The sequence below is a fragment of the Gopherus flavomarginatus genome, chromosome 1 (genome assembly GCF_025201925.1).
Source record: "Gopherus flavomarginatus isolate rGopFla2 chromosome 1, rGopFla2.mat.asm, whole genome shotgun sequence".
Taxonomy (NCBI): Eukaryota; Metazoa; Chordata; order Testudines; family Testudinidae; genus Gopherus; species Gopherus flavomarginatus.
The window spans coordinates 273,557,804-273,584,554 of NC_066617.1; the positions used below are offsets into that span (position 1 = coordinate 273,557,804).

A 26,751-nucleotide genomic window follows, 5' to 3' on the forward strand; every position below is an offset into this window, starting at 1 on the left:
ATGCTCCTCATACACCTAACAGAGCTGGCAGTGAGGCCTGCCTCAGCTCCAGGACCCTCAATTGTGTGCCCTGCTGCCTGCCCGCTGATGTTTCAGACAGACGCCTGGACTCAGATTCTTTTCCACAGAGAAAGAGGAGTCAGTCTTCTTTTCCAGGGTCTCCCCTGAATCAGGATCCATAAGATAGAGTACAACCACTTGAAATCAAAGAAGGGTTCCTCTTGTTCTTCACAAAAAGACTTGGAACATCATCAGGACTCTTCAGGTATTCAGGGTAGAGCTGGGCCTTCAATCTCTGTCTCCCTGGTACTGCAGCAGGGAAATACCAGTACTGTGTTGTCAATTCTGGTACCAACAGACTCTGTTTTGGCATCACTATTGTTAGTACTGACAACAGCAAAAGCTTATGAGGCATCTAAGGAATTTTCTCTGCTTTCCATCTCAAACTCTCCTGTGGTACAGGAGTCTACAGCGGTGGAAATGGCTTCCGCTGTCCTGGGCCTGTCTCTGGTGCAGAGACTGTTAGTGGTGCCAGTATCGGTACCAGTTAACTAATGTGGCACAGATTTGGCCTCAGTACCATCTTCAGCACCAGCATACACAATATCAGCACTAGTATGGCCTTCAACCTCAGTACTGGTTTTTCTCTCTGGCTCGGTATTTGTGGCCTTGCTACTGGAATGTTCGTCGTAGTGAGTACTGCTTACAGTTTATACCTTGGCACTGACTACAAGGTCTTTCCGCAGCTACATTATCAACATCACTGCTATAGAGGATCAATTTACGACGCCATACCCTCGATGTCTTGGGATGCATTTGTGGTACAGTCTATCATCCTGAACTCAGTATCGATGTTGGCATCTTCACAATGGGCTACATATAAGTCAGGTCAGTTAGTGGCCTCATCTGGTTTGACACCGCTCAATACCAACTGACTACTTTGATAGCTCATCGCAGTTGGGTTCAGTGGCCGTTTTGGAACTGCTGGGGTGTTTCCTGATCCCCCAGGTTTTAATCACCAGTTCAGTCAGAAGGTTGCCAGAATGTTTGCCAAAGCAGTTTGCAGAGCCACCTAGATTGGAAGCACACAGAGAAACTATTCCCCACAAGCAGCCAGTGATGCAGGAGGAACCAGTTGTACCACAGGAGGATCCATCAATTACTGTTAACCTGACTTCCTCACCTGTCGACTCAAGGATCGCACACTAATCTCCTGTTCCAGAGGATTTTAAGTCTTACCAGGTCCTGCTGAGGAAACAGGCCGAGGCTTTAGGCATTCAATCTAAGCTTGTGCATGAGAGCACTCACAAGCTTTTGGACATTTTCCAGGTGGCTGCCTCAAGAGGGTAGCCCTCCAAATTAATGAGGCTTATGTAGAACTGGCAAAGACCTTATGGCACATACCAGCCTCCTTAGATCCTATAGCTAATCACACAGATAACAGTATTGTGGCCCACTGCAAGACTTCAAGTGTTTTTATTCCCATCCTGCCTCAGATTCCTTGCTAGTTGTGGCTGCCAGTGAGATATCGCATCAGGGGAGATTTAAATAAACTCTCAAAGAAAAAGAGCCAATGAGACTCTTGTTTGGGAGAAAAAAATATTCTGACTCCTTTCTGCAGATGCAAATAGCAAACCATCAAGTGCTCTTAGCTAAGTAGGATTTTGTAAACTGGGACACAACATCAGGAAGGAATATAAGGCTTTCCTGGTAAAAGGTTGTATGGTAGCCAGAACGTTGCTCCAGTCTGTGCTTGATGCAACTTCTTTTAGAGGTTGTTCTCTGCGATAACAGTGAGGGCAGCCTCACAGTTACAAAACTCAGGCATAGCCTTGGACCTCCAGCAGTCCATGAAGGGCATCTCATTTGTTGGTCAGTTTTTGTTTTTGTATACAATTGATGAAACTACATTCATTTAAAGACCCTTGTGCTACACTTCGTTCATTGGGATTCTGTGCAGACCCCTGCAGCTACAATATCAACATCAGTACTAGAGAGGATCTTTATACTAACCAAGGCAGTATAATTTTTCAAGAAGAAAGCACAAATCACAGAGAAGGAGACCCTTCTGCTCAACACTACCAGCTTGTTCTCCGTCAGTTGTGAGTAAGCAGCTCATGTGAGTTCTCCTTCGAGGACAGCAATACATCATTGATGATCTTCCTGCTCACCACTCCACATCCCCGTTTCGGGACAGAGTATCCCACTCCCTCAGTGCTTAGGAAGACATAATGTCAGAAAAATGGGTCCTAAACACTATGAGGTTGGGATATTCTATCCAGTACCTTTCCACCCCCTTTTTCTTCCCATCTATCCTGTCCCTTTTCATGGACCCATCTCATGAGTCATAGCTCCTTCAAGAAGTTTGGACTTTGCTCAATGTAGGAGCCACAGAAGAAGTTCCCATTCAACATGTTAGAAAAAGGTTTTATTCATGATATTTTCTTGATCCCCAAGTCCAAGGACCCAACATTCACTCAGTTGAAAATCAAGTTGAGAAGGACTGCTTAGTGGCAGTTCAGGAAATATTGCTTGATATGAGAAAGCAGTTCACTAGATCCACTTATTTGGCTAAGTAGAAATGTTTTTCAGTCTGGCCCACTTTTCAGGGAATACATCCAGCAGAAGCTAAGATTCAAAACATTTTAGAGCACCTGTTCCTTCTCAAATCCTTGAGTCTTTCTCTAAGCTCCCCGAGAGTCCATTTAACAGTGATCTCAGCTATCCAGCCATTGAGAGATCCTTTTTTCCAACCTCATGATCACTAGATTATCATTTATTATATAGCATATTTTTCAAAACAGGCCTTGTATAATTGTTAAAAACATTGTATCATTATTCAATGTGATTTATGATTTTTCCTAGTTGAATAAATGTAATATGTGTTTAGTACTTTAATATAAAAAATATATATATTTGGGAAAAAGTTTGCTGTACCTTATTTTTCAGATAAATTGGGATTTTTGGATTTTGTGATTGACAAAGCTGTGACTTCTACATTTGCTTCCTGTGACAAACAGCTTGCCTTAACCATTGCTGCTCTGCAGAAAAATGTATAAACACAGTTACAATAGTATCTTAATGCATTTTGGAAAGGGGTTTAAAATAATAGCTATTTATTTTTAATCTACTTTCAAGCATTTGATTGCAGAAAGAAGGCATTTTTGGTAACATTTTTAATACTAAAAGTATCCCTTTCTTCCTCAAACTTTTGGAATAAGTTTCCCTGAATATGTCATTATAAGAACTTTTATATGTATAACTTGTTTTCTGTTTTAATACAAAGTATTTTGGAAACTCTTAAACTGGAAGGAAAAGTGCTTCATGGGCTTCATGACCTTGGAATCAAAGAGAAGGCTTTCAGCAAATTTATGGGATTACAGATCTATCCTGTGGATGACAGTTGTTCATTAGATATTCGTCACTCTTCGATAATAGTGAGTAGGCAAATAACTGCTTAGTTTTAAATTTTGCTGGTGATAAAATTTGCTAGTTTGTATTTTTGAGTTGTATGTCTTTTTCTTACATATTTTCTGTTCTGTCAGCAATTGCATTGGAATTACAAGTCAAAAACATTAAACGTCAGTAAACCATGGAAAACATTTCAGGGTAAGGGACGATATCTGTCCATATAGCATAGACAGGTACATTTTACCTCAGGATGAGGTGCAGAGATAAAATTTCTAGGCACCATTAATGACTGCTTGTTCTGGAATTCACAAGGAGAGAGACAAGTCTTGATTTAGTCCTAACTGGTGCACAGGATCTGGTCCAAGAAGCAAACCACTTGGTAATAGAGATCATAATGTAATTAAATTTAACATCCTTCTAGGGGGGAAATATCAAAGAAACCCACCACAGAATCATTTAACTTCATAAAGGGGTACTACATGATAATTAGGAGGCTAGTTAAATGGAAATTAAAAAGCCAAAATAGTGAAATGCCTGTGTGAGAACTTTTTAGAAACACCATAAAAGAGGCTCAAACTGTATTTTTACCCGAAATTAAAGAAAACAATAACACAAAAGCGGTAACTGGACCAAAATAATGCACCCATGGCTAAACAACAGAGTAAAAGAGATGGTGAGATACAAAAAGACATCTTTTAAATATTAGAAGTCAAATCCTACTGAGGAAAATAGAAAAGAATATAAATTCTGACAAGTCAAGTGTAAAAGTACAATAAGCAATAAGACAGGCCACAAAAGAATTTGAAGAGCAACTACCAAAACTAACAGCATTTTTTAAAGTACATCAGAAGCAGGAAGCCTGCAAAACAATCAGTGGGACCACTGGACAATGGAGGTGCTAAAGGAGCACTGATAAGATAAGGCCCTTGCTGAAAAGCTAAATGAATTCTTTGCATCAGTCTTTACTGCAGAGGATGTGAGTAAGATTCCCTCACCTGAGCTATTCTTTTTAGTTGATAAATCTGAGGAACTGTCCCAGATTCAGGTGTCAATAGAGGAAGTTTTGGAACAAATCGATAAATTAAACAATATTAAGTCACCAGAATCAGATAGTATTCACTCAAGAGTTCTGAAGGAACTCAAATATGAAAATGCAGAGCTACTACCTCTGGTATGTCACTTATTGCTTCAATCAGCCTCTGTTCCAGATGACTGAAAGATAGATAATGTAATGTCGATCTTTAAAAAAAAGGCTCCAAAGGCAGTCTTGGTAATTTATAGCTCAGTTAGCCTATCTTCAGTAGCAGGCTAATTGGTTGAAACTACAGTAAAGAATAGAATTGTCAGACATATAGATGAATTTGATTTGCTGGGGAAGAGTCAACACGGTTTTTGTAAAGGGAAATCATGCCTTACCAATCCATTAGAATTCTTTGAGGGGATCAAAAGATGTATTAACAAGGGTGATCCAGTGGATATAGTGTACTTGGACTTTCAGAAAGCCTTTGACAAGGCTTCTCACCAAAGGCTCTTGAGCAAAATAAGGAGACATGGGATAAGAGGGAAGGTCCTCTCGTGAATCAGTATCTGGTTAAAAGTTAGGAAACAAAGGGTAGGAATAAATGGTCCGTTTTCACAGTGAAGAAAGGTAAACAGCACGGTCCTCTAAGGATTTGGACTTGGATGTGTGCTGTTCAACATATTCATAAATGATCTGGAAAAAGGAGTAATCAGGAAATGGAAAAGTGTGCAGATGATACAAAATTATTCAAGATAAGTCAAAAGTTGACTGCAAAGAGTTACAGAGGGATATCTCGAAACTGGGAGACTGGACAACAAAATGGCAGATTTAATTCAGTGTTGGTAAATACAGAGTAATGCACATTGGAAAACATAATCACAAATATACATATAAAATGATGGGTCTAAATTAGCTGTTACCACTCAAGAAAGAGATCTTAGAATTATCCTGGATAGTTTTCTGAAAACATCTGCTCAATATGCAGTGTGGTAGTCTAAAAGCCAACAGAATGCTACATTACCCAATGAAATTAAAAGGCAGTAGGCTTAAGACAAACATAAGTAAGTACTTCTTAATGCAACATTCAGTTAACCTGTGTATCTCGTTGCCAGAAAATGTTGTAAATGCCAGAAGTATAACTAGGTTCAAAAAAGAAAAGATGATGGAGATAGGTTCATCAGTGGCTATTAGCCAAGATGTTCAGGGATGCAAACCCATGTTCTGGGTGTCCCTAACCCTCTGACAGACAGAAGATGGGACTGGACGACGAGGGATGGAACACTCGATAAGTTTCCCTGTTCTGTTAATTCCCTCTGAAGCATCTGGCACTGGCCTCTGTCAGAAGACAGGATACTGGACTGGGTGGATCATTGATATGACCCAGTGTGACCATTCTTATATTCATAAAATGGATAACATTTTACCATATATTATGAATATTTTCCTATATCCTATTCAAAACTTCAGATTCTGAGGATATTTAAAGGAAAAGAGGATGTGTTAAATATCTACTTTTACTACAACTGAACAATAATCTCTGCACTCACAAAGGACCTTTCATCTGACTGTCTAAACTTTGTACCAAATATGAATTTAGCCTCATAGTACCTTTCTGTGGTAGATGACTGTGAAACCCATTTTACAGATGAAAGAACTGAGCCACAGAGATTAATTGTCTGTCCATAGTTATTCAATAACTCAGTGATAGTCAGGAAGAGGACCCAGAAATTTTTACTCCCAGGCTCCTGTTCTACTCACTAAACACACTCTCCCTGTTTTTAGCCATGTCATAGAATTTGATACAATTTGCCCTTGCAGCCTTGTGTATACATGGAAAAAGCAGTAAAAATATTAATTATTCCTCATCTGAAGGCACCATATGTCATTCTTTAATTTATTAACTATACACAGACTTCCATGAAAAACAGTTAAAGAACAGTCTGCAGTGACAAATGATATATGTCCTTTAATTGAGGAAGAAATTGAAAAGAAAAAAAAAACCTCATGGAATGCCAAATTGCCTCTTTATTGAAAACTAATGATAACTGAGCAAATTTTAGTTTTTTATTGTTATCTATATTATCATTACAGTCTAGTAGGTTCAATCCAGACTAGTGAGGGGTTGTGTCACCACCTGCCCTGTAACCGTGGGTGCCTCACAGTGCTTTGCTTTTGTAGCTTCCAACCTTGGCTGCTCACAACCAGCAAGCAGGTCACACCCTGGGTGTCTGTGTACTAGACAGCTCTGGCTCAGCAGCTTTTCCTCCAGAAGCCTGTCTGCATCCGCACAGTCTTACTCTGGCTTCCATCAGCCTTGGTTACTACTTTAGGGGGATCCGAACACATTCTCAGTCACAGATTTTCCCAAAACCATGGGCTCTGCAGTGTCCAGCCCTCTCCTGGACAATTTAGAGAGATAATATGGTTCATTTGTCCCTTTAAAGATACAGAACACATCACTGCTTATTAACTTAACTGGGGGTAAATACACCCTTCCCTTTAAACACAGCAGTGAGTTGGTTTATGATAATACTCAATAATTTTATTAACAAAATATACGTAAGATTAAGTAAGTTATAGTATAAAGAATGAAAATAGAAAGTTACAAGTAAAACAAAACAAAATATGCTTCTAAAGGTCTAAAACTTAATCTAGCAAGATACAGGCTTTGTTCAGTATGCCAGCATAGCACATTTCATTCACCCAACTGGTATAGGTACTTCTTTGGTGGTATAAGCTGCATCTACACTAGCAAACTTTTGCTGCTGTAGCTATACCAGAAAACTTTTAAGGTTAGACTAGGCCTTACAATTTCATCTATTTGAAATGTTACATATAACAACAAATTAGGATTCCTATTTTTATATTTTAGAGTCTATTTTCTGTTACTCTCTCATTTAGAAAGAAGCTGGTCCTTTTTACTTGCTCTGCCAGCTGTTGTGAGAAAATAGTGTGTTTATTAGCATGGCTTTGGCTATAAATACGTGATTCAATGGTAAACCTTTGTGGCCTTTCTGAATGACTCACTTGTGTGTTTTGTTTTGTTTTTTAGTGGGTCAATAACATAGAAAAAGATCACATCTACAGCAAATGGCCCACAAGTTTCCAGGAACTGCTTAAGCAAACATTTCCAGGAGTTATACCGCAGATTAGGCGCAATTTGTATAATTTGGTAAGTTTTGAGTTTCTTATGTTAGGTGAATATTCATGTATTGCTGCCTAGTGTATGAACAGCACTATGTATGAATCTTTTTTTTTAATGAGGAAATATATATAACATTGCATTTAGTTTTAGGTTTGCTAGAAATTCACATTTTTCATTTAGAACCTTGAAATCTTACCTAAAATTTTCTAGTTCATTAAATAATATATAAATATGAGGCCTGATTTTCAGAATTGCTAAATTTCTGTGGCTGCCATTAACTGTATATGGCATTCTGTGTGTTTTTGTTTGTATGAAAATTAGACCTATTTATTACAAAAGGCATTACATTTCAATAAAAATGTTATCCGAATTACAATTAATGTTAAATTGTATAAGGTACAATAAAGACTACTTAATACCACAGACACTTCTTTAATCTGTATGTATAAAAATCACATAACTCTTCACTATAAATGTCACATTGCCTTGTGTAGTTTGTCATGTAACAAAATAATAATAATAATAAAAGCAAAGATATTGGCATTGCCCAGTTAAATACTTCTCAATGTGCAGGATTTGAGAGGTGGAATTAAAGTTGACACAGTAAGCTTAATTCTGGATTTCCTGGGCCCAGTTATCATGTTAATTGAGTGTGGGGATGTGTGTTCAAATACCATTGACGTCAGAGGGAGTTGTGCATTCACAAGTGATGGGTTCCTCAGGTCAGTTAACCTTTGTGAGCTTAAAACGCAGACTTTCTATTCAGGTAATAGCGTCTGGTTTTTTTAATCAAAACACTGTTATATTAGGGAATACTTTAATCTCCTGTCTCTCTTTTTTTATTCCCATCTTGGCTATTTCCATGAATATTAGATGCTAAACTTCAGTATATGTATCAGGTTACTGCTTGTATTGTACAGTACCATGCTGATTTACAGCATCAGGCCGCCATGGAATCTTTCACAGAGATAAAGGTCAGAGCAGGAGCAACCATTATCACTAAAGTTCAAAGGTATAAATACTAACACCACCTGCTTTTAGAGAAGAACAGAAACTTATGCCCCATTTGATACCTATTTTAGAACGCAACCCTAATTTTGGTGTTGCTACCAGGTGCCATCAGAATATTATGAGCAGATGGTATACTACTGACATTGATGGGCTGCTGGTAGAAATTAGATTGCATTGCTTAATTAAGGCAGTGGGAGTTATGACAGTGGCAGTCTAATCTAGGCTATACGGACACATTCAGTGGGAGCTAGAAGGAATGTAGATTCAGCGCACAGGAATTTAAGAAGATCAACTGGTTCCACTTACTGAAAAACCAGTTCATTTGAAATTCCACTGATTTGTGAGATGAAATTTTCACACTCTAAAATGTTTTTGTGCTCTCTGGGATGGAAGGGAGAGTAAACTGGGGTTAGAGTGCAGCGTTGCCACAGTCCAGCTGAAGGAATCTGAACTCAAAGGAGGAATGCAGTTGTGGATAGGGGTGGAGGTGGATGGAGGGAAGCCTGACTTGCTTCTGTTGTGGTGAAATGAGCACAACTAACTACTGAGTGGGAGTGCCCATGTATAGGAAATTCTATTTTATATATTGCATATAGAAATCACATTAAAAAATATAAAGTTTGCAAAGTAAAGCATTTAAAAGTTAGGAAATCCCAATTAGGGCTGCCCATGCACTCTCTCTGCTCTTAGATCTTGTGTATGGTGCCCTGTGGCTCTGGGGAGAAACAACTGCAGGGAAAGTCCTGCTCAGTCCATGCACCCCTGTGTTGTAGCATGCTCATTACAAACAGAATCTTTGGCAAAAAATACATCCCTGACACATCCTTAATAATATCCCCTTATTAAATGTCAGTACTCTGCTACAACGCATGAAGGTGCTAGAACTTTTTAGTGAAATGGCTGTAAAAAAATTAACATGTGCAAAACAATGTATTCTTCCCTAACCTAATTCTGAGAAACAGCTAAACTGTTTGAGGGTTAGTGAGGCATATACCTGGCGCAGAAAATTTCGAACCAAGTTTGACAAAGTTTTATAAACAACTGAAAACGCGGTCTTATAATGGGAAGTGTCAGGCAGCCATAAGTATAGGTGTTACTGCCTGTATCATCTATAATTTTTAACATGTGATTTTGTAATGCAATACTATATCACAATGCATATGCACAAGGGGATAGACTTTAACTTTGGCGTTCCATGATTTTTGACTTTCTTAACCGTGCAGTCTTAAAACAAAGGTGTTCATTTGAAATATTAATACATAAAATATTGAAGATAAAGTTAACTAGTTTAGGCACTTTAAAATTAGTTATTAAGTAAATATTTCAGAAGAAGAAGCTCAAAATAAAACACAACAGTATATAAAATAAAAATGTATATGTTTATAATAATAATAATGTGTGCGCTTATTGGTGTGTCTATATATAATAGAAAGAGTCTGTGTGTGTGCACACATAATTAAATATTGGTATTGGAATATAAGACTCTCTGTTATAGAAACTTTACAATATAAGTATCAGAGGGGTAGCCGTGTTAGTCTGGATCTGTAAAAGCAGCAAAGAGTCCTGTGGCACCTTATAGACTAACAGACGTTTTGGAGCATGAGCTTTCGTGGGTGAATACCCACTTCGTTAGATGCATGTAGTGGAAATTTCCAGGTTAGTCTATAAGGTGCCACAGGACTCTTTGCTGCTTTTACAATATAAGAAAAGGCATCATTGTCTTTTAATCAAAGAATAGGGTTTGGAGTTTTTTTGCACATTTGTATAAAATATTGTTATATGTACTGTGTGTTAAATAGGAGGCAAGTTACAATGAACACTAAACTGGATAGCATTGCAGGGCTGAATATCTAAGGTCTCAGTTCTGTAATCTGATCCACACAGAGACAAGACTCCCCCCATGTGGATTAGTTGCAGTTTCAGCTTCTTAGATTGCAAGTAAGAGATTATTTTGCATTCCAAGCTAAAACAAACAAATCCAACAACAAAAACTGAAAACAAAAATGCAGCAGGGAGGAAGGTGAAGGTTTTTCTTTCAAAGTAAAATATATTTCTTATTTTTGCAAACAAAGTTAGATGGCATAGATTGTTTAGGCTTTACCTATCTATTTAGCCTTTAGTGTTCTCATTTTTCAAGGTATATTTAGGAAGTGACAGCAAATTTAGAACAAGGCATGAGTTTATGAAAAATATATAGCTCTCTAATTTTCAAAAAGAGAGTGGTGATTGTACAGCTGTGGTGAAATTTAGTTGGTGGTTATCTCAAAATTTTCAGCTTTTAGTACAATACATAAACTGTGGAGTTTTTTTTATATGTACCCCTAATATTTTCTTGTGATAAATTTCTGAGATAACAATTGAGACCTGTATGTAGGGCTGCAGAACTCCTTCTGGAATCCCTGTACTACTTTGTATTTTAAATCTGAAAGGAACTAAAAGGATTATATATTGACTATATTATGTATTTTTCTCCTATTAGGTATTGTTTATTGATCCTGTCCAGGAACATGCAGCTGATTTTGTGAAACTAACAGAATTGTTCTATCACCACAATATACCACTTAGGTAATGTAAAATTGCAATGTTAATTGACGTTATCTGCTTTTTGATGAGTACTACTTCTCTCTCATCATTTCCCAGTCTGAAAGAGAAAGATGTGAAGTGAAACTCAATTGTCCAGCACAGCTATGTAAAACGCTACCACTGGGCTTACTAGTTGGCCTAGTTGTGTTTAACATACTGTAGCACTTAGTTTTCATGAGAAAATAGTTTTCCAAAGGCTGGTAGGTTGCAGTTACTCTATAAGAACATGTGGAGAATGACCAGATAAAATTTTCCTGGATTTTAGCATCATAAATAATCCCAATGGATGTCAATGTGGAACTTCTATTTAAAGCAAAACATTAAAAAAGCATGCACATGGTTGATGTACAATGATATAGGATGTGTTGATGAATTCAGTTCTTTGGATAGAGGTTTTGCTTTACATGATTTTATTGGTGTACTATAAATAAATAAATAAATAACTAGAGCCTACATTTTAAATGGAGCTTTTAAATCAAGTACTTCAAGCACCCATTGTTTCCTAGGATCATTTTTGTTGATTTTTTTATTGCTAAATTTCCTTTTAAGATTTTAATATTCCTGTTTTTTTCCCCTCCATTTTCTTTGATTTTTCTTTTATGGAATTTTAGAAAAGTGATGGCTTCAAGTGGTGTTGCATACCATCTGAACATGTGTTACATGGATAGACATTATCACTGTTTGTTTTTCCTGAGGGATCCTGGGGAAATTTATTTTAAAATGTTTTCAAGAATGTTGCCTCAGTCTATTGGTGAAATGCATTTTAAACTGTATTTTGCTTCTCCTGTTGAGCGTGTATATCTGACTCTGTGGTACAGGCAGTCCTCAAAGTTTACATTTGACTTGGGTGTGAGGACTGTGTCAGAGTGGTCTATTTTAATTTTTGTCCTCCAAATATTGTTTTATTAACAGTATCCACTAGTTTCCATGTTATGGAATTGTCAGTGTTATGGCTTCCTTTGTGGTACTTGACTTTCATTGTGAGGTCAAAGAGCCACATCATCGAGGTAGGGAACTGCATATTCTCCCAATTCTGCTAGTAGACCATCTACCAGCTTTTGGAAGGTGGCGGGTGCATTTTGCAGCCTGAAAGGAAGCATGTTAAATTCATACACCTCTGTGTGGGTGATGAATGCTGACCTTTCCTTGGCAGGTTCATCTTACGGTACTTGCCAGTACCCCTTTAAGTCTGTTGTAGATATGAACTGGGCACGTCCCAACTTCTCCAATAGCTCATCGGTGCGTGGCATTGGATAGTTGTCTGGACGAGTTACCGCATTTAGCTTACGGTAGTCCACGCAAAAGCGTATTTCCCCATGTGATTTGGGTACCAGAACCACTGGAGATGCCCATGCACTGGTAGATGAGCGGATTATACCGATCTGTGGCATGTTCTGGATCTCCCGTTCTATAGCAGCTTGGCAATGAGGAGACACCCGGTAGGGTGAGGTTCTAATTAGGTGAGCATTACCTGTGTCAATGGAGTGGTATGCCCGTTCAGTCCGTCTTGGGGTTGCTGAGAACAATGGGGCAAAGCTAGTGCACAGCTCCCTGATTTGTTGCTGCTGCAGATGTTCCAGGGTGGTGGAGAGGGTCACCTCTTCCACGCCACCATCACTTTTTCCTTCGTAGTAGACACCTTCAGGCCACTCAGCGTCATCTCCTCCCTGGGCTGTAAACTGGCAAACCTGTAAGTCTCTGGAATAAAAGGGCTTGAGAGAATTAACATGGTAAACTCTAGGCTTTAGGGAGGAATTGGGAAATACTATGTGGTAGTTAACAGCTCCCAGGCGCTCTTGGAGCGTGAATGGCCCTTCCCATGATGCTTCCATTTTATGGGCCTGTTGCGCCTTCAAGACCATAACCTGGTCTCCTACCTTGAAGGAACGCTCTCTGGTATGTCTATCATACCAGACCTTTTGTTCTTTTTGAGCATCCTTTAGGTTTTCTGTAGCAAGGGCTAAAGAGTGTCGGAGGGTGCTTTTTAGGTTGCTTACAAAGTCCAGATTGTTAGTCCTTGGAGAAGGCGTAAACCCCTCCCATTGCTGCTTCACCAACTGTAATGGCCCCTTAACCTCGTGGCCATATACAAGTTCAAATGGTGAAAACCCTAAACTGGGATGTGGTACAGCCCTGTAGGCAAAAAGCAACTGCTGCAACACTAGGTCCCAGTCATTGGAGTGTTCATTGACAAATTTACGTATCATGGCCCCCAAAGTTCCATTAAACCTTTCGAACAGGCCATTGGTTTGATGGTGGTAAGGGGTGGCAACCAAGTGATTCACCCCATGAGTTTCCCACAGTTCTTTCATGGTTCCTGCCAGGAAATTAGATCCCGAATCTAAGGATGTCGGACGGCCAACCTACCCTGGCAAAAGTGTCTGTTAGGGCCCGGCACACAGTGTTAGCCCTGGTGTTGCTTAGAGCCACTGCTTCTGGCCACCGGGTAGCAAAGTCCATGAAAGTCAGTATGTACTGCTTTTCTCTGGGGTTCTTTTTTGGGAAAGGACCCAGAATATCCACAGCTACTAGCTGAAATGGGACCTCAATTATGAGGAGTGGCTGGAGAGGGGCCTTGACCTAGTCTTGGGGTTTTCCCACTCTTTGGCACACCTCACAAGACCGGACATACTTGGCAACATCCTTGCCCATCCCCTCCCAGTGGAAGGACTTCCCCAACCTGTCTTTGGTTCTGTTCACCCCAGCATGGCCACTGGGATGATCATGGGCAAGCTTAAGAGCTTCCCCCGGTACTTAGTTGGAACCACCAACTGTTTTTGCGGGTGCCAGTCTTCCTGGTGTCCACCAGAAAGAGTCTCCTTGTATAAAAGTCCTTGTTCTACAACAAACTGGGATCGATTAGAAGAGCTGAGAGGCGGTGGGGTGCTCCGTGCTGCCACCCAAGCTTTCTGAAGGCTGTCATCTGCTTCCTGCTCAGTCTGGAACTGTTCCCTTGAGGCTGGAGACACTAGTTCTTCCTTGGACTGTGGACTTGGGCTTGGACCCTCTGGAAGCGATGTAGGTGATGGGGTTGTTTCCGTTGCTGGTGAACCGCTCTCCGCTGGTGCACCAGGTGGTATTTCAGGCTCTGGAGGAGCCTCTTGGGGGTGGTTGTCTGCGGCTTCTGCCAGTTCAGGGCCTCTGGCGCCCTCTGGCATTGGGGTTGAAGATGGGTTTGCAAGCGCTGGCGTTAGTGCTGGCAATGGTTCTGGTGTTGGTTGCTTTTCCAGTTCCTGGTCTGGGACTGGAGGCACAGTGGCTGTTTCATTTGTTGGCATGGGATCCGGGTCCACTACCTCTGTCTGAGTCTCTGGTAACACAGACGGGGCCCTTGTGGACGGCTCAGGAACGGATTGGGTTTGGAAGCTTGCTTGGTTTGGCTGCGTGTAACCATTCTCACTCTCTTGGCCCGCTTCACCTGGTTGGCCGTCTTCCCCCAGCAGCATGGGGATGGGATAATTGTCATAGACTGCAAAAGTCCACCTTCCTGACCAGCCTTTGTACTGGACAGGTAGTTCAGCTGTAGGCAAGTCTACAGCTTGTGACATGAAAGGGTAAATTGTCACTTGGGCCTTTGGGTTGATGAATTTGGGGTCCACCAAGGATTGGGGTATAGCTGACACTTGTGCCCCCCGTGTCTCTCCACGTGGTAGCCTTCTTTCCGCCCACTCTCAAAGCTTCCCTTCGCTCTGAGGTATTTGAGAGGCATCTGGGCCTGGGGATCTTTGGTGTGATGGTGGTGTAACGAACTGCACTCGGTTGAGGTTCTTTGGGCAGTTGGCCTTTATATGTCCCAGTTCATTACGCTTAAAGCATTGCCCAGGTGGCTGGTCACTGGGCCGAGGTGGGTTACTGGAGACTGGTGAGGTGGGAGAATAGGGCGTCTCTTTCCTTGGGTTGTAGGTGGGGTCTTGTGCTGCCCTCGGTTATAGGGTTTATTGTCGGTATGACCCCTGGGGTATTCGCTCCCCTTGACAGTAGCTTTTTTCTTTTCTATCACTTCCATCCATTTGGCTCCAATCTCCCCTGCCTCGGTTACAGTTTTGGGTTTCCCATCTAGGATGTACCTTTCTATTTCCTCAGGAACACCATCTAAGAATTGCTCCATTTGTATTAGGAGGTGCAGCTCGTCCATATTGTTAACCTGTGTTCCTGATATCCAGGCCTCATAATTCTTTCCAATGTGGTAGGCATGTCAGGGGAATGACATATCTGGTTTCCATCTTAGGGGTCTGAACTGCTGACGGGCATGCTCAGGTGCTATCCCCATTCTGATTCTGGCCTTGGTGTGAAAAAGTTTATAATCATTCATGTTCTCCTTAGGCATTTCAGCTGCCACCTCTGCTAAGGGTCCACTGAGCTGTGGCCTCAGTTCTATCATGTACTGGTCTTCAGGGATGCTGTACCCAAGGCAGGCCCTTTCAAAATTTTCTTAGAAGGCCTCAGTGTCTTCACCTGCCTTGTAGGTGGGAAATTTCTTGGGATGTGGAAAAATAACTGGCGAAGGGTTGATAGGATTGGCTGTGTCATTCTGTTTAGTTTTTGCTAATTCCATGGCCTGCTGGTGGGCCTCCGTTTGGAGCTCCATCTCTTTTTGTTTCTTCTCCATGTCTCTCCTGTGGGCAGCCTCTTCCCTGGCCATTTCTGCCTGAATTAGTTCCATTTGTCTTTTATGTTCGTTGTGTTTGTTTATTGCTTTTAGTTTAGCTATTTTTAGTTTGCTTGTTGCTGCACTGGTGTTCATTGTTTCTGCTTTCCTGTGCTGGTGCGCCCTCTTCTGTTTACTGCCAGAAATGCTGTTCCTCTGTTGCCTTCTTAGGGTTGCTTAGCAACAGAGTCTTTTTTAACTTTTTCTAAGTAGCCTTTCCTGATAAAGTTAGAAACAAAAAAACCTTTCATTTGCAAATATGTTTTGCTGGAGTTCCTTTTGACTCACAGTTGGAGTCCCATTGTTTAACAAAAGACCCTTGTTAAACTTTAATGTCTCTGCCTGTGGGCAGTCTCTATGCACAACCAGAAAGGAGAAAAGGAAAAAAAAATTTTCTGGCTGTAGTTTTAAAAATCCTCTCCCCTGCTTACAAACAGCTAGCAGAGAGGAAAGAAGAAAAATTATAATCCTACTGGCTTTTGCTTTTAACTCACTGGGTTTTTGGATTCTTATCCCACCACTACCACCATGTCTTGGTATAATTTCCCAATCTGAACCTTAGAGTCCAAAAGATGGGGTACCAGCATGAATTCTTCTAAGCTTAATTACCAGCTTAGATCTGATAGGCTGCCACCACCCAAAAATACAGTGTTTTGGGGCACTCTGGTCCCCCAAAAACCTTCCCTGGGGACCCCAAGACCCAAATTCCTTGAGTCTCACAACAAAGGGGAATAAACCATTTCCCCTCCCCCTCCTTTCTTCCTCCCAGATCTTTCCCGCTCTGGGTGCACTAGGTGATCACCGTGATTCAAACTCCTTGAATCACAACACAGAGAAATCAGGTTTTTTTCTCTCCCTTCTCTCCCCCCTCCCAGGCTTTCCCTCCCTGGGCTATCCTGGAGAGATAGACAGATTCAAGCTCCATGAATCTAAAACACAGAGGAAATTCACCTTTCCTCCCACACTCCTCCTTGCTGTCTACCACCAATTCCCTGGTGAGTACAGACTCAGTTCCTTTGAGCCTTAACAAGAAAAAAAAATTAATCAGGTCTTTTTAAAAGAAAAGCTTTTAATAAAAGAAAGAAAAAAGTAAGAAATCTCTGTAAAATCAAGATGGAATATTACAGGGTCTTTCAGTTTATAAACACTAGAAAGAAGTCTCCCCCTAGCACAAATACCAATCAAAATCCGTCCAGCAAAATACACATTTGCAAATACAGAAAACAATCAAAAGACTAGAACCGTCTTTTCTACTTTATACTCACTATTTTGAATATATAAGAGACTGTAGCATGGAGATTGGCAAGAAACCTGGTTGCACGTCTGGTCTCTTTCAGGACCCAGAGAGAACAAAGCGAAACTCAAAAAACACAAACAAAGGCTTCCCTCCACCGAGATTTGAAAGTATCTTGTCTCCTGATTGGTCCTCTGGTCAGGTGTTTCAGGTTCCCTGTTTGTTAACCCTTTACAGATAAAAGAGACATTAACCCTTAACTATCTGTTTATGACAAAAGAGGATAATAATTCCATTAATTTAGCGATCAGCGTTAATTGTGGCAACATCCCCTAAACCCTTTTCAGAAACAAGTGGAACCCCAGCTGAAAAAACACCTGATTTGCTAGTGTTATATCTCTCTCAGAAACATGGGATACTCTCTGTGACTGGGATGTATACCTGTAAGACTGCAGTCACATAACTAGTTTCCTCTCTTCAGAAAAAACTGCCTGAATTTTTCCTAGCTCAATGATTTTATAACAGGAAGCACTAGGAATAAAACTGCTTCTTTCTTTATCCTGCTGGCAGAGATTCAAATGGATTTTTTCTCTACAGCTTGACCTCACTGCATAATCCTAGAGGCTTTGTAACATAATTCTGGTCTAAAGTACTGCATAGTTCACAGGGTTTTAATCAAATGGCTGTTCCTTAAGCTTTTCTGCACCTCCTAGTGGTGTCTAAAATCTCAAAGCAAAGTATGCCTAAAAGCAAGTAACCCAATAAACTGATTGATTGTGTGATTTTTCTCTCAGAACAGCTAGCAGCACCTTTACATGATGGTCTGGTCATCTCCAAATCCTATTTAATGAGATTTTTAAGATCTGCATTTTTTTCTTGGAGACGATAATGAATAAATTCCTCCACATTACTTTTTCCAAAAATCATACTGGAAGTTGCCTGTGATAAAGATTGATCATTCCAAATGTATGTGACTAGCATGGATAAATGATCAGCTCTGTTCTATCACATCGCACCTTTCAAAGTGATTACCTTGGGCATGCTCGTGTTTTGGTAGCCAACTCTGGTTTTGGCTATCAAAGCCTCAAACCAGAAGGTCTGGTGGAAAGAGTGGGAGAAGCTGTTGATTGTAGCACAAAGTACTCCCCCGTGTGCTAATTATTATTTGTATCCTTTTGGAAAACCTATTACATATATTTTTCATATAGTGTTAAGTTTTTTAGTTAAGTTTAGTTCTGCTGTATCATTATGGCATGGTAAAAATCTCATTTTATTTCCTCCAAGGAAATAAATTTGAATCAGCCAAACAGTCTATTCATTGGTTGTGACAGTATTCTATTAAAGATGTTGAACCAATCTGTAATGCTGAAGATAGGAAGCTATCTAATTATTTTGATCTAGTTTTAATTCAAATCCATACAGTTTTGTAATTATGTTTATGATAAGTCCCTGATGTTGATTCATTTACTGTTTTTTCCCAATATGATCGCAGTGCTCTCTTCCTTTTCCTCTTCCTGCATTACTTCTCATTTTGTTCAGTATAGTTGTTTTACAGTTTGCCTCTATTTTGGGGCAGATAATCCAGTAGTCACCATATCTAAACATTCACATTTTATTTAAATGTTTCATTCACAAGGGGCCTGATACTTCATTGTGTTACACAAGTGTACACTAGTATAACTGTACTGATTTCAGTGGTGTTACTAAAGCATATATATATCTCCTTAGTATCAAATGAGTTAACACTGGTGTAAAACTGGAAAAAACACAGTTTAGAATCAAGCCCAGGATCTGTAAATTACTCCTAAGTTTATAGAAAGTAGACTGAAAATTGGATAATATATTTATATTACTATTTACTGTTATGAAAAGGAGGTTGTATCTTTCGTGGTTAGAGCCTGGGCTCTTGGAATCTGAAGTTTTGGGTTCTTTCCATGGCTCTGACCCTTATTCCGATATGAGCTTTACCACGTCACGTCCTCAATTTGTAAAATGGAGATAACCCTTTCCTGTCTCACAGATATGTTAAGCTTAAATAACATGTGTACACTGCTTTTTGAAATACTTTGATGCTACTCTGTGTAATTATGAAATATTTATGATTTTTAATTTACTGTTATTACTATATTATGAATATTAAAGGACTGCAATATGTTCCACTCTGATGGAAAACTTTATGTATGTAGAATGAAGGAGAAGCTTTAAAAGAAGAATGATTTGATTCTGCAATTAAGAACAGTAGAAGTAATATTACACGTTCTGGACTGCGTCCCAACTAAAACTATTGGCAAACTTTATTAGTGCAAGGTACAGTGGGATGTTAATATAGAAATATTCCTATTTGGGAGGAATGTTGAAAGATTTTTTTTTGGCAGGACAGTAATCAAAAGTATACATCAAAATATGTATAAATTTTGATTGCATTGTTGTTACAGCCATGTTAGTCCTAAGATATTAGTGAGACAAGGTAAATGAGGTGGTGACGGGTTGGATCCCTCTTCCAGGGTGCCACCTGATGTACTGAGATGCCTTCTGCACTAGCCTAGGCTCCCGTTCCCTGTTTTGGTGAATCAGGCTATTTGGCCCCTGACAGTACACACACACACCGGTAAGGATGCACCAGCTGGAGAATCACACAGAGTAACCAGCAGCTCTCTATGAGAAGACTCAGCTAGGAAATTGTACAGCACTCAAGTGCAGCTCCCCTCTGGAAAATACACTCAAAATAATATTATCTTGCACTGTAGAGAAATATACAGAATGTAAACTCATAAATTTGCCCCCCTCTCTCAATGTGAAGGAAGATACGCGCAACTTCTTGCGCCTCCCCCCATTATATATTGCACAAACTGGATTTTGTAATAAACAAAAACAAGTTTATTAACTACAAAAGGCAGACTTTAGGTGATAATAAGGGATAGCAAACTGAACAAAGCAGATTACAAGCAAATAAAACAAAACATGCATACTAAGTTTAAGATCTTAAAGAGACTGGTTTCAAGAAGTAATTTCTCACCCTAAATGTTGCTTTTGGGCAGGATGCAAAAATTCTTGAAGGTTAGCTACCCTGCTTGCAGCTTAAATCTTCAGACACCATATTCACAGACCAGATCCCTTTTCCAGCCTGGGTTCAACTCTTTCCTCCTCCCCCCCCCCCCCCCCCCGCATGACTTTGTTTCTCAGAGCTTTCCAGCTGTCGTCTTCGGTGGGGATGCAGTGAAGAGTAAACCTAGATCAATTTACTCCCCAGCCTTAAACAAAATTTACATAAGGCGGGAACCTCTTGTTTTCCAGTCTTGACCTCCTTCTCCTTTAGTGGAAAATCACTAGATGTCCAAGATCTGGGGTTCTCAAACTGGGGGTCGGGACCCCTCAGGGGTTCACGAGGTTATTACATGGCGGGCCGCGAACTGTCAGCCTCCACCCCAAACCTCGCTTTACCTCCAGCATTTATAATGGTGTTAAATATGAAAAAAAAGTGTTTTTCATTAATGGGGGTGGGGCTCACACACAGTGGCTTGCTATGTGAAAGGGGTCAACAGTACAAAAGTTTGAGAACCACTGTCCAAGATGGTGTGTAGTACCAGGTGACAAGACCGCCTGACCTTGTAGTGTCAAAGCATCATCCCAGCTTCTCAGGAAGGAGAGAAATTAGTATGGTCAGAGCCTTATTGTTTCTTCCTAATGGCCCATGAAGGCTGTTGGCCTGTTGTCTGGTGGGTGTTTCCCAAGTACACACACAATTGTAATGGTTACATAGTCAATATTCCTAACTTTAGATACAGAAATGATACATGAGTACAAATTGGATAATCACATTCAGTAAATCGTAACCTTTCCAACGAGATATCACAAGACCCATCTTGCATAAAACATCTTAGTTATGCCATATTCATACCATAACAATATTTCTCTGAAGAATATGGAGTGTAACGTGACAGAGGTATATTTTTTATTGGGCCAACATCTATTGGTGACAGTAACAAGCTTTCTCTTTCATCAACAGAAACTAGTTCAATAAAAGATTACCTCACTCATCTTCTTTCTCTAAATCTTAATGTTTAAGATCAACGACCAGATTCAGAGATGATGTAAATACTAGTGTTATGTATCAGTGTAAATGGTTATAACTTACATACTGAGACTGTTGGGAAGGGCATGGTTGTAACAAGAAAAGCAACCAACAAGACAGTGAAAGAGAAATTACACTCCGCTTCTGTTTGCCATTCCTTGCCATTCCACTGTAGTAGAGCATAGGTTACGTCCGCTTACAGACTTATTTATGCGTAACTTAAACTTCAGCTTATGTCACTTCTAAATTTGGCCCCATGAGTTCATTGCCATTTTGAGACAAAAATCTTTAAAAAATTCAATGTATGTCTGTAAACTTTTGTGGTTGACTTAAATCAGGAGCCCAGCTATATGTTTTTTATCTGTACAATTGAACTGGTACCATAATTAGTCAACATTGCAGTGTACTTTTATACCTAGTTCCATAAATTACATGGAGAGCACAGAATATATTAAACAATAATTTTGTACATTACAAATAATCTGGAGAGCACAACATATATGAAACAATAATTTTGTAAAGCAAGAGCCCGCTCTCTGTAAACTTTGGAGGAAACAGTACAAATAGTCCTAATTTATGCAAGTACGTTTTATAATATTGCAGATATTAATTTGTAGGATATTGGTAGAAAATCCTCACATTGTTTGTCTCTGAACAATCATGAGAAATTGCAATATCTTCAGTCTGTTTTCAATAAGGTTTAAAAAGCCAGATAAGAATATTTACAGAGGTTTTTTTTCCCCCTACAGAATTGGATTTGTTTTCATCTTAAATGCTAATGAAGAAATCGACGGGAATGAGGATGCTGGAGTAGCTCTTTTGAGAGCTTTTAACTACATTGCAGAAGAATCTGATACTTCTCAAGCTTTTATCTCCATGATAAATGTTAGTACCAGTAAATAGATAAAAATAATGCATAATACTTTTTAAAACTATTTGCTTTCTTATAAATTCAGAATTTCTCCTCCTTGTGACTGTCTTTAGTTGGAAACAAAATTGTTCTAAAAGTGGATATTAGGTTGCTGCAGGATATCTTACTGAAAACATTTTCCTGCTCCTCAAACAAATTCATTCTGGTAATATTATCTATTTACAAATTTTCTTCAAGGATTAAGAGAAGGTAAACATACCTTTCAGCAGGCAGTATTTTCATGTGCAGTCATAGTTTGGGACTCTTTATATGGCCTTTTCATGCATGCCTTCTTGTCTGTGTTCTGGCACACACTGGAGTAATGATATTCCGAAGTTGTTTAGGTCATGCCTTATGATTTATGAGGACTTCCATGGTCATTCAGTGGTATAGAAATTGGGGTAGACTGCGTAAGACATTTTCATTATACAAGTGTTTGCCTAGTCTGGTTGACTCTATTCATGTCTCTGGAAGAACATGGAAATCTTCCAGGCTCAGATGTTGGGAGAGAAGTCTGACATCCTCGGCTAGAGTGTGTGGCTTCAGAAGGGAAATTTAGGGAACGTTTAGGGACTTACAAGGGATAAATGGGTTGACTTGAAGTACAGAATCTCTATGAGGACTCTTGACAAAAAGAAATTGAACTAGAGAATAGGGTGCAAACAAATTTTAAAAAATTCTGTAACCATATATAGTAACTCCTCACCAGGGCCGGCTCTAGCCATTTTGCCGCCCCAAGCACGGCGGCACGCCGTGGGGGCTGCTCTGCTGCTCACCAGTCCCACGGCTCCGGTGGATCTCCCACAGACATGGCTGCGGAGGGTCTGCTGGTCCCGCGGCTCCAGTGGACCTCCCGCAGGCACACCTGTGGGATGTCCACCAGAGCCGCCTGCCGCCATCCCGGCAACCGGCAGAGCACCTCCAGCGGCATGCCGCCCCAAGCACGCGCTTGGTGTGCTGGGGCCTGGAGCCGGCTCTGCTCCTCACCTAACGCTGTAGTTATGTTCCTGAAAAATGCAACTTTAAGTGAAACGATGTTAGACTAATCCAGTTTTCCCATAAGATTTAATATAAATGCAGGGGGTTAGGTTCCAAGGACACTTTTTGGGGGCAGACAAAAGACATCATGTACTGTACTGTGGTGGAGAGGTGCGCCAGGCTTACCCCTGAGTCTCAGGGCTGAGGGTGCAGCGTGTGGGAGAGTGCTCAGGGTGCGGGGTCTGGGAGGGAGTTAGGGTGTGGGAGGGTGCTCAGGGTAGGGGTGCAGGAGGAGGCTCAGGGCTGAGGCAGGCAGGAGGTGCAGAGCACTTACCTGGGGCAGCTCCTGTTTGGTGCAGGAGGTATGCAGGTGGCTAAGTGCAGTGCAGCACCACCCCGATGGCCGCAATTCTGGGAGCTGCCCCCCACCCCAGCAAGCAGGGCCACATGGAACACAGGGGCTTTAGGGGATGCAGGGTCCTGGGCTAAGAGGGCCCTGGCCTGCAGCTCTAAAGCCCCTTTCAGAATGCGGCCCTGCCAGCACGGCCCAGAGGACTCAGGGGCCGCCACGCAGCCAGCTGCCAGAGAGAAGCGGTGCTTTCCCCTTTAAGGCGCTGTTTCTCCCTGGCCGGCTTTGAAGGGGAAAGCAATGCTTCTCTCCAGTTGCTGACTGCATGTCTGCCCCTGCTCCCCCTGAGTCCTCTGGCCCACGCTCGCAGGGCCACATTCTGAAAGGGGCTTTAGAGCTGCAGGCCAGGATCCCGGGGCCCCCTTAGCCCAGGGCCCTGGGGCCCCTAAAGTGCAGGAAGTGGCACAGGCCGAGGGATGTGTTGGTCAGAGCTTCCCCTCTTCCCTCTCCTCCCCCATTGGCCTGGAGCAGTGAACTGCGGCCAGTGGGAGCCACAATCAGCCGAACCTGTGGATGCGGCAGGTAAACTGGCCCAGCCTGCCAGGGTGCTTACCCTGGCAAGCCACATGCCAGAGGTTGCCGGCCTCTGATCTGGGGTATTAACCTTCTAGCGTCCAGTCTTGCACAATTGATAAGAAGTAGATGAGGGAAGAAGGTTGGGAGAGACTTGTGAAAAATCCACACCTGTCTTCAGTACACAGGAGGAGGAAAATCAGCTAAACAGAGATATAATAGGGAATAAAGAAACATTGTAAGATAAGAGATAGCAAGGAAAAAGAAATTACAAATATTGATTGGAGTAGTAGTCAGGTAGGTGGTACAGTTAGTAAAAGGACTATACCTAATCCAGCTAAAAAACTAGGTGTGGTCTGAGGGAAGGAACTGAGATGCTTGTACATGAATGTAAGAAAGTTCAGCGGTAAAATGAAGGAACTGGAATTAGTGGTGCAGAAAGTCAAACTGGATATTATGGGGATTACAGAAACATTGTGGAATAGCACTCATGGCTGGAATACATAAGAACGGCCATACTGGGTCAGACCAAAGGTTCATCAAGCCCAGTATCCTGTCCTCTGACAGTGGCAATGCCAGGTGCCCCAAAGGGAATGAACAGAAAGGTTATCATCAATTGATCCTTGCCATCATCCAATCCCAGCTGCTGGCAAACAGGCTAGGGACACCATTCTTGCCCATTCTGGCTAATAGACATTGAAGGACCTATCTTCCATGTATCTATCTAGCTCCCTTTTGAACCCCATTATTGTATTGGCCTTCACAACAGCCTCTGGCAAGGAGTTCCAGAGGTTGACAGTGCGTTGCGTGAAAAAATACTTCCTTGTGTTTGTTTTAAACCTGCTACCTATTAATTTCCTTTGGTGGCCCCTTGTTCTTGTATTATGAGAAGGAGTAAGTAACACTTCCTAATTTACTTTCTCTATACCACTCATGATTTTATAGACCTCTATCATATCCCCCTTTAGTCGCCTCTTTTCTAAGCTGAAAAGTCCCAGTCTTACTAATCTCTCCTCATATGGAAGCCATTTATACCCCTAATCAATTTTGTTGCCCTTTTCTGAACCTTTTCCAATTCCAATATATCGTTTTTGAGATGGGGCAATCACATCTGCACGCAGTATTCAAGGTGCGGGTGTACCATGGATTTATATAGAGGCAATATGATATTTTCTATCTTCTTATCTATCCCTTTCTTGATGATTTCCAACATTCTGTTTGCTTTTTGACTGCAACTGCACATTGAGTAGATGGTTTCAGAGAACTATCCACAATGACTCCAAGATCTCTTTCTCAAGTGGTAACAGTTAATTTAGACCCCTTCATTGTATATGTATAGTTACGATTATGTTTTCCAACGTGCATTACTTGGCATTTATCAACATTAGATTTCATCTGCCATTTTGTTGCCCAGTCACCCAGTTTTGTGAGATCCTTTTGTAGCTCATCATAGTCTGCCTGGGACTTAACTATCTTGAGTAGTTTTGTATCATCTGCAAATTTTGCCGCCTCACTGTTTACCCCTTTTCCCAGATCATTTATGAAAATCTTAAATAGGACAGGGCCCAGTACAGATCCGTGGGGGACACCACTATTTACCTCTCTCCATTCTGAATACTGACCATCTATTCCTACCCTTTGTTTCCTATCTTTTAACCAGTTACCAATCCATGAGAGAACCTTCCCTCTTATCTCATGACTGCTTATTTTGCTTAAGAGCCTTTGGTGAGGGACCTTGTAAAAGGCTTTCTGAAAATCTAAATATGCTATATCCACTGGATCTCCTTTGTCCTCATGCTTGTTGATCCCCTCAAAGAATTCTATTAGATTGGTGAGGCATGATTTCCCTTTGCAAAAACCATCTTGACTATTTCCCAGCAAATTTTGTTCATCTGTGTGTCTGACAATTTTGTTCTTTACAATAGTTTCAACCAATTTGCCTGGTACTGAAGTGAGGCCTGTAGTTGCAAGGGTCATCTCTGGAGCCCTTTTTAAAAATTGGCATCACATTAGCTATCCTCCAGTCATTTGATTTAAATGGTAGGTTACAGATGACAGTTAGTAGTCCTGCAATTTCACATTTGAGTTCCTTCAGAACTCTTGGGTGAATACTATGAAGTCCTGGAGACTTATAGTTTAGTTTATCAGTTTATTCCAAAACCTTCTCTAATGACACCTCAATCTGGGACAGTTCCTCAGATCTGTCAACCGAAAAAGAATGGCTCAGGTTTGGGAATCTCCCTCACATCCTCAACAGTGAAGACCGATACAAAGAGTTTGTTTAGTTTCTCCACAATGGTCTTACAGTCTTTGAGTGCTCCTTTAGCATCTCGATCGTCCAGAGGCCCCACTAGTTGTTTAGCAGGTTTTCTGCTGCTGATGTATTTAAAAAAAAAATTGCTGTTACGTTTGGAGTCTATGGTTAGCTGTTCATCGAATTCTTTTTTGGTCGTTCTGATTGTATTTTTACACTTCATTTGACAGAGTTTATGCTTTTTTCTATTTTCATCATTAGGATTTGTCTTCCACTTTTTAAAGGATGCCTTTTTGCCTCTCACTGCTTCTTTTACTTTGTTGTTTAACCACGGTGGCTCTTTTTTGGTTCTCTTACTATGTTTTTTTAAATTGGGGTGTACATTTAAGTTGAGACTCTATTATGGTGTCTTTAAAAAGTTTCCACACAGTTTGCAGGGATTTTACTTTTGGTACTGTACCTTTTAATTTCTGTTTCACTAACCTTCTCATTTTAAATGCTACAGTGTTGGGCCACTGTGGAGTTTTCCCCGCCACGGGGATGTTAAATTTAATTATATTAT

The 26,751-nt window shown here is 40.7% G+C and overlaps 1 protein-coding gene across 2 annotated transcripts in view; it reads left to right on the plus strand.

The window, feature by feature from the left end:
* UGGT2 (UDP-glucose glycoprotein glucosyltransferase 2) overlaps positions 1–26,751 on the plus strand; it is a 280,647-nt gene that overhangs the window by 88,700 nt on the left and 165,196 nt on the right. For both annotated transcript variants that reach the window (XM_050947053.1, XM_050947062.1), the window contains exons 12-15: positions 3,287–3,437; positions 7,485–7,604; positions 11,068–11,153; positions 21,875–22,010. In XM_050947053.1, coding sequence (XP_050803010.1) covers positions 3,287–3,437; positions 7,485–7,604; positions 11,068–11,153; positions 21,875–22,010 — 493 coding nt within the window. The remainder of the gene's footprint in view (positions 1–3,286; positions 3,438–7,484; positions 7,605–11,067; positions 11,154–21,874; positions 22,011–26,751) is intronic.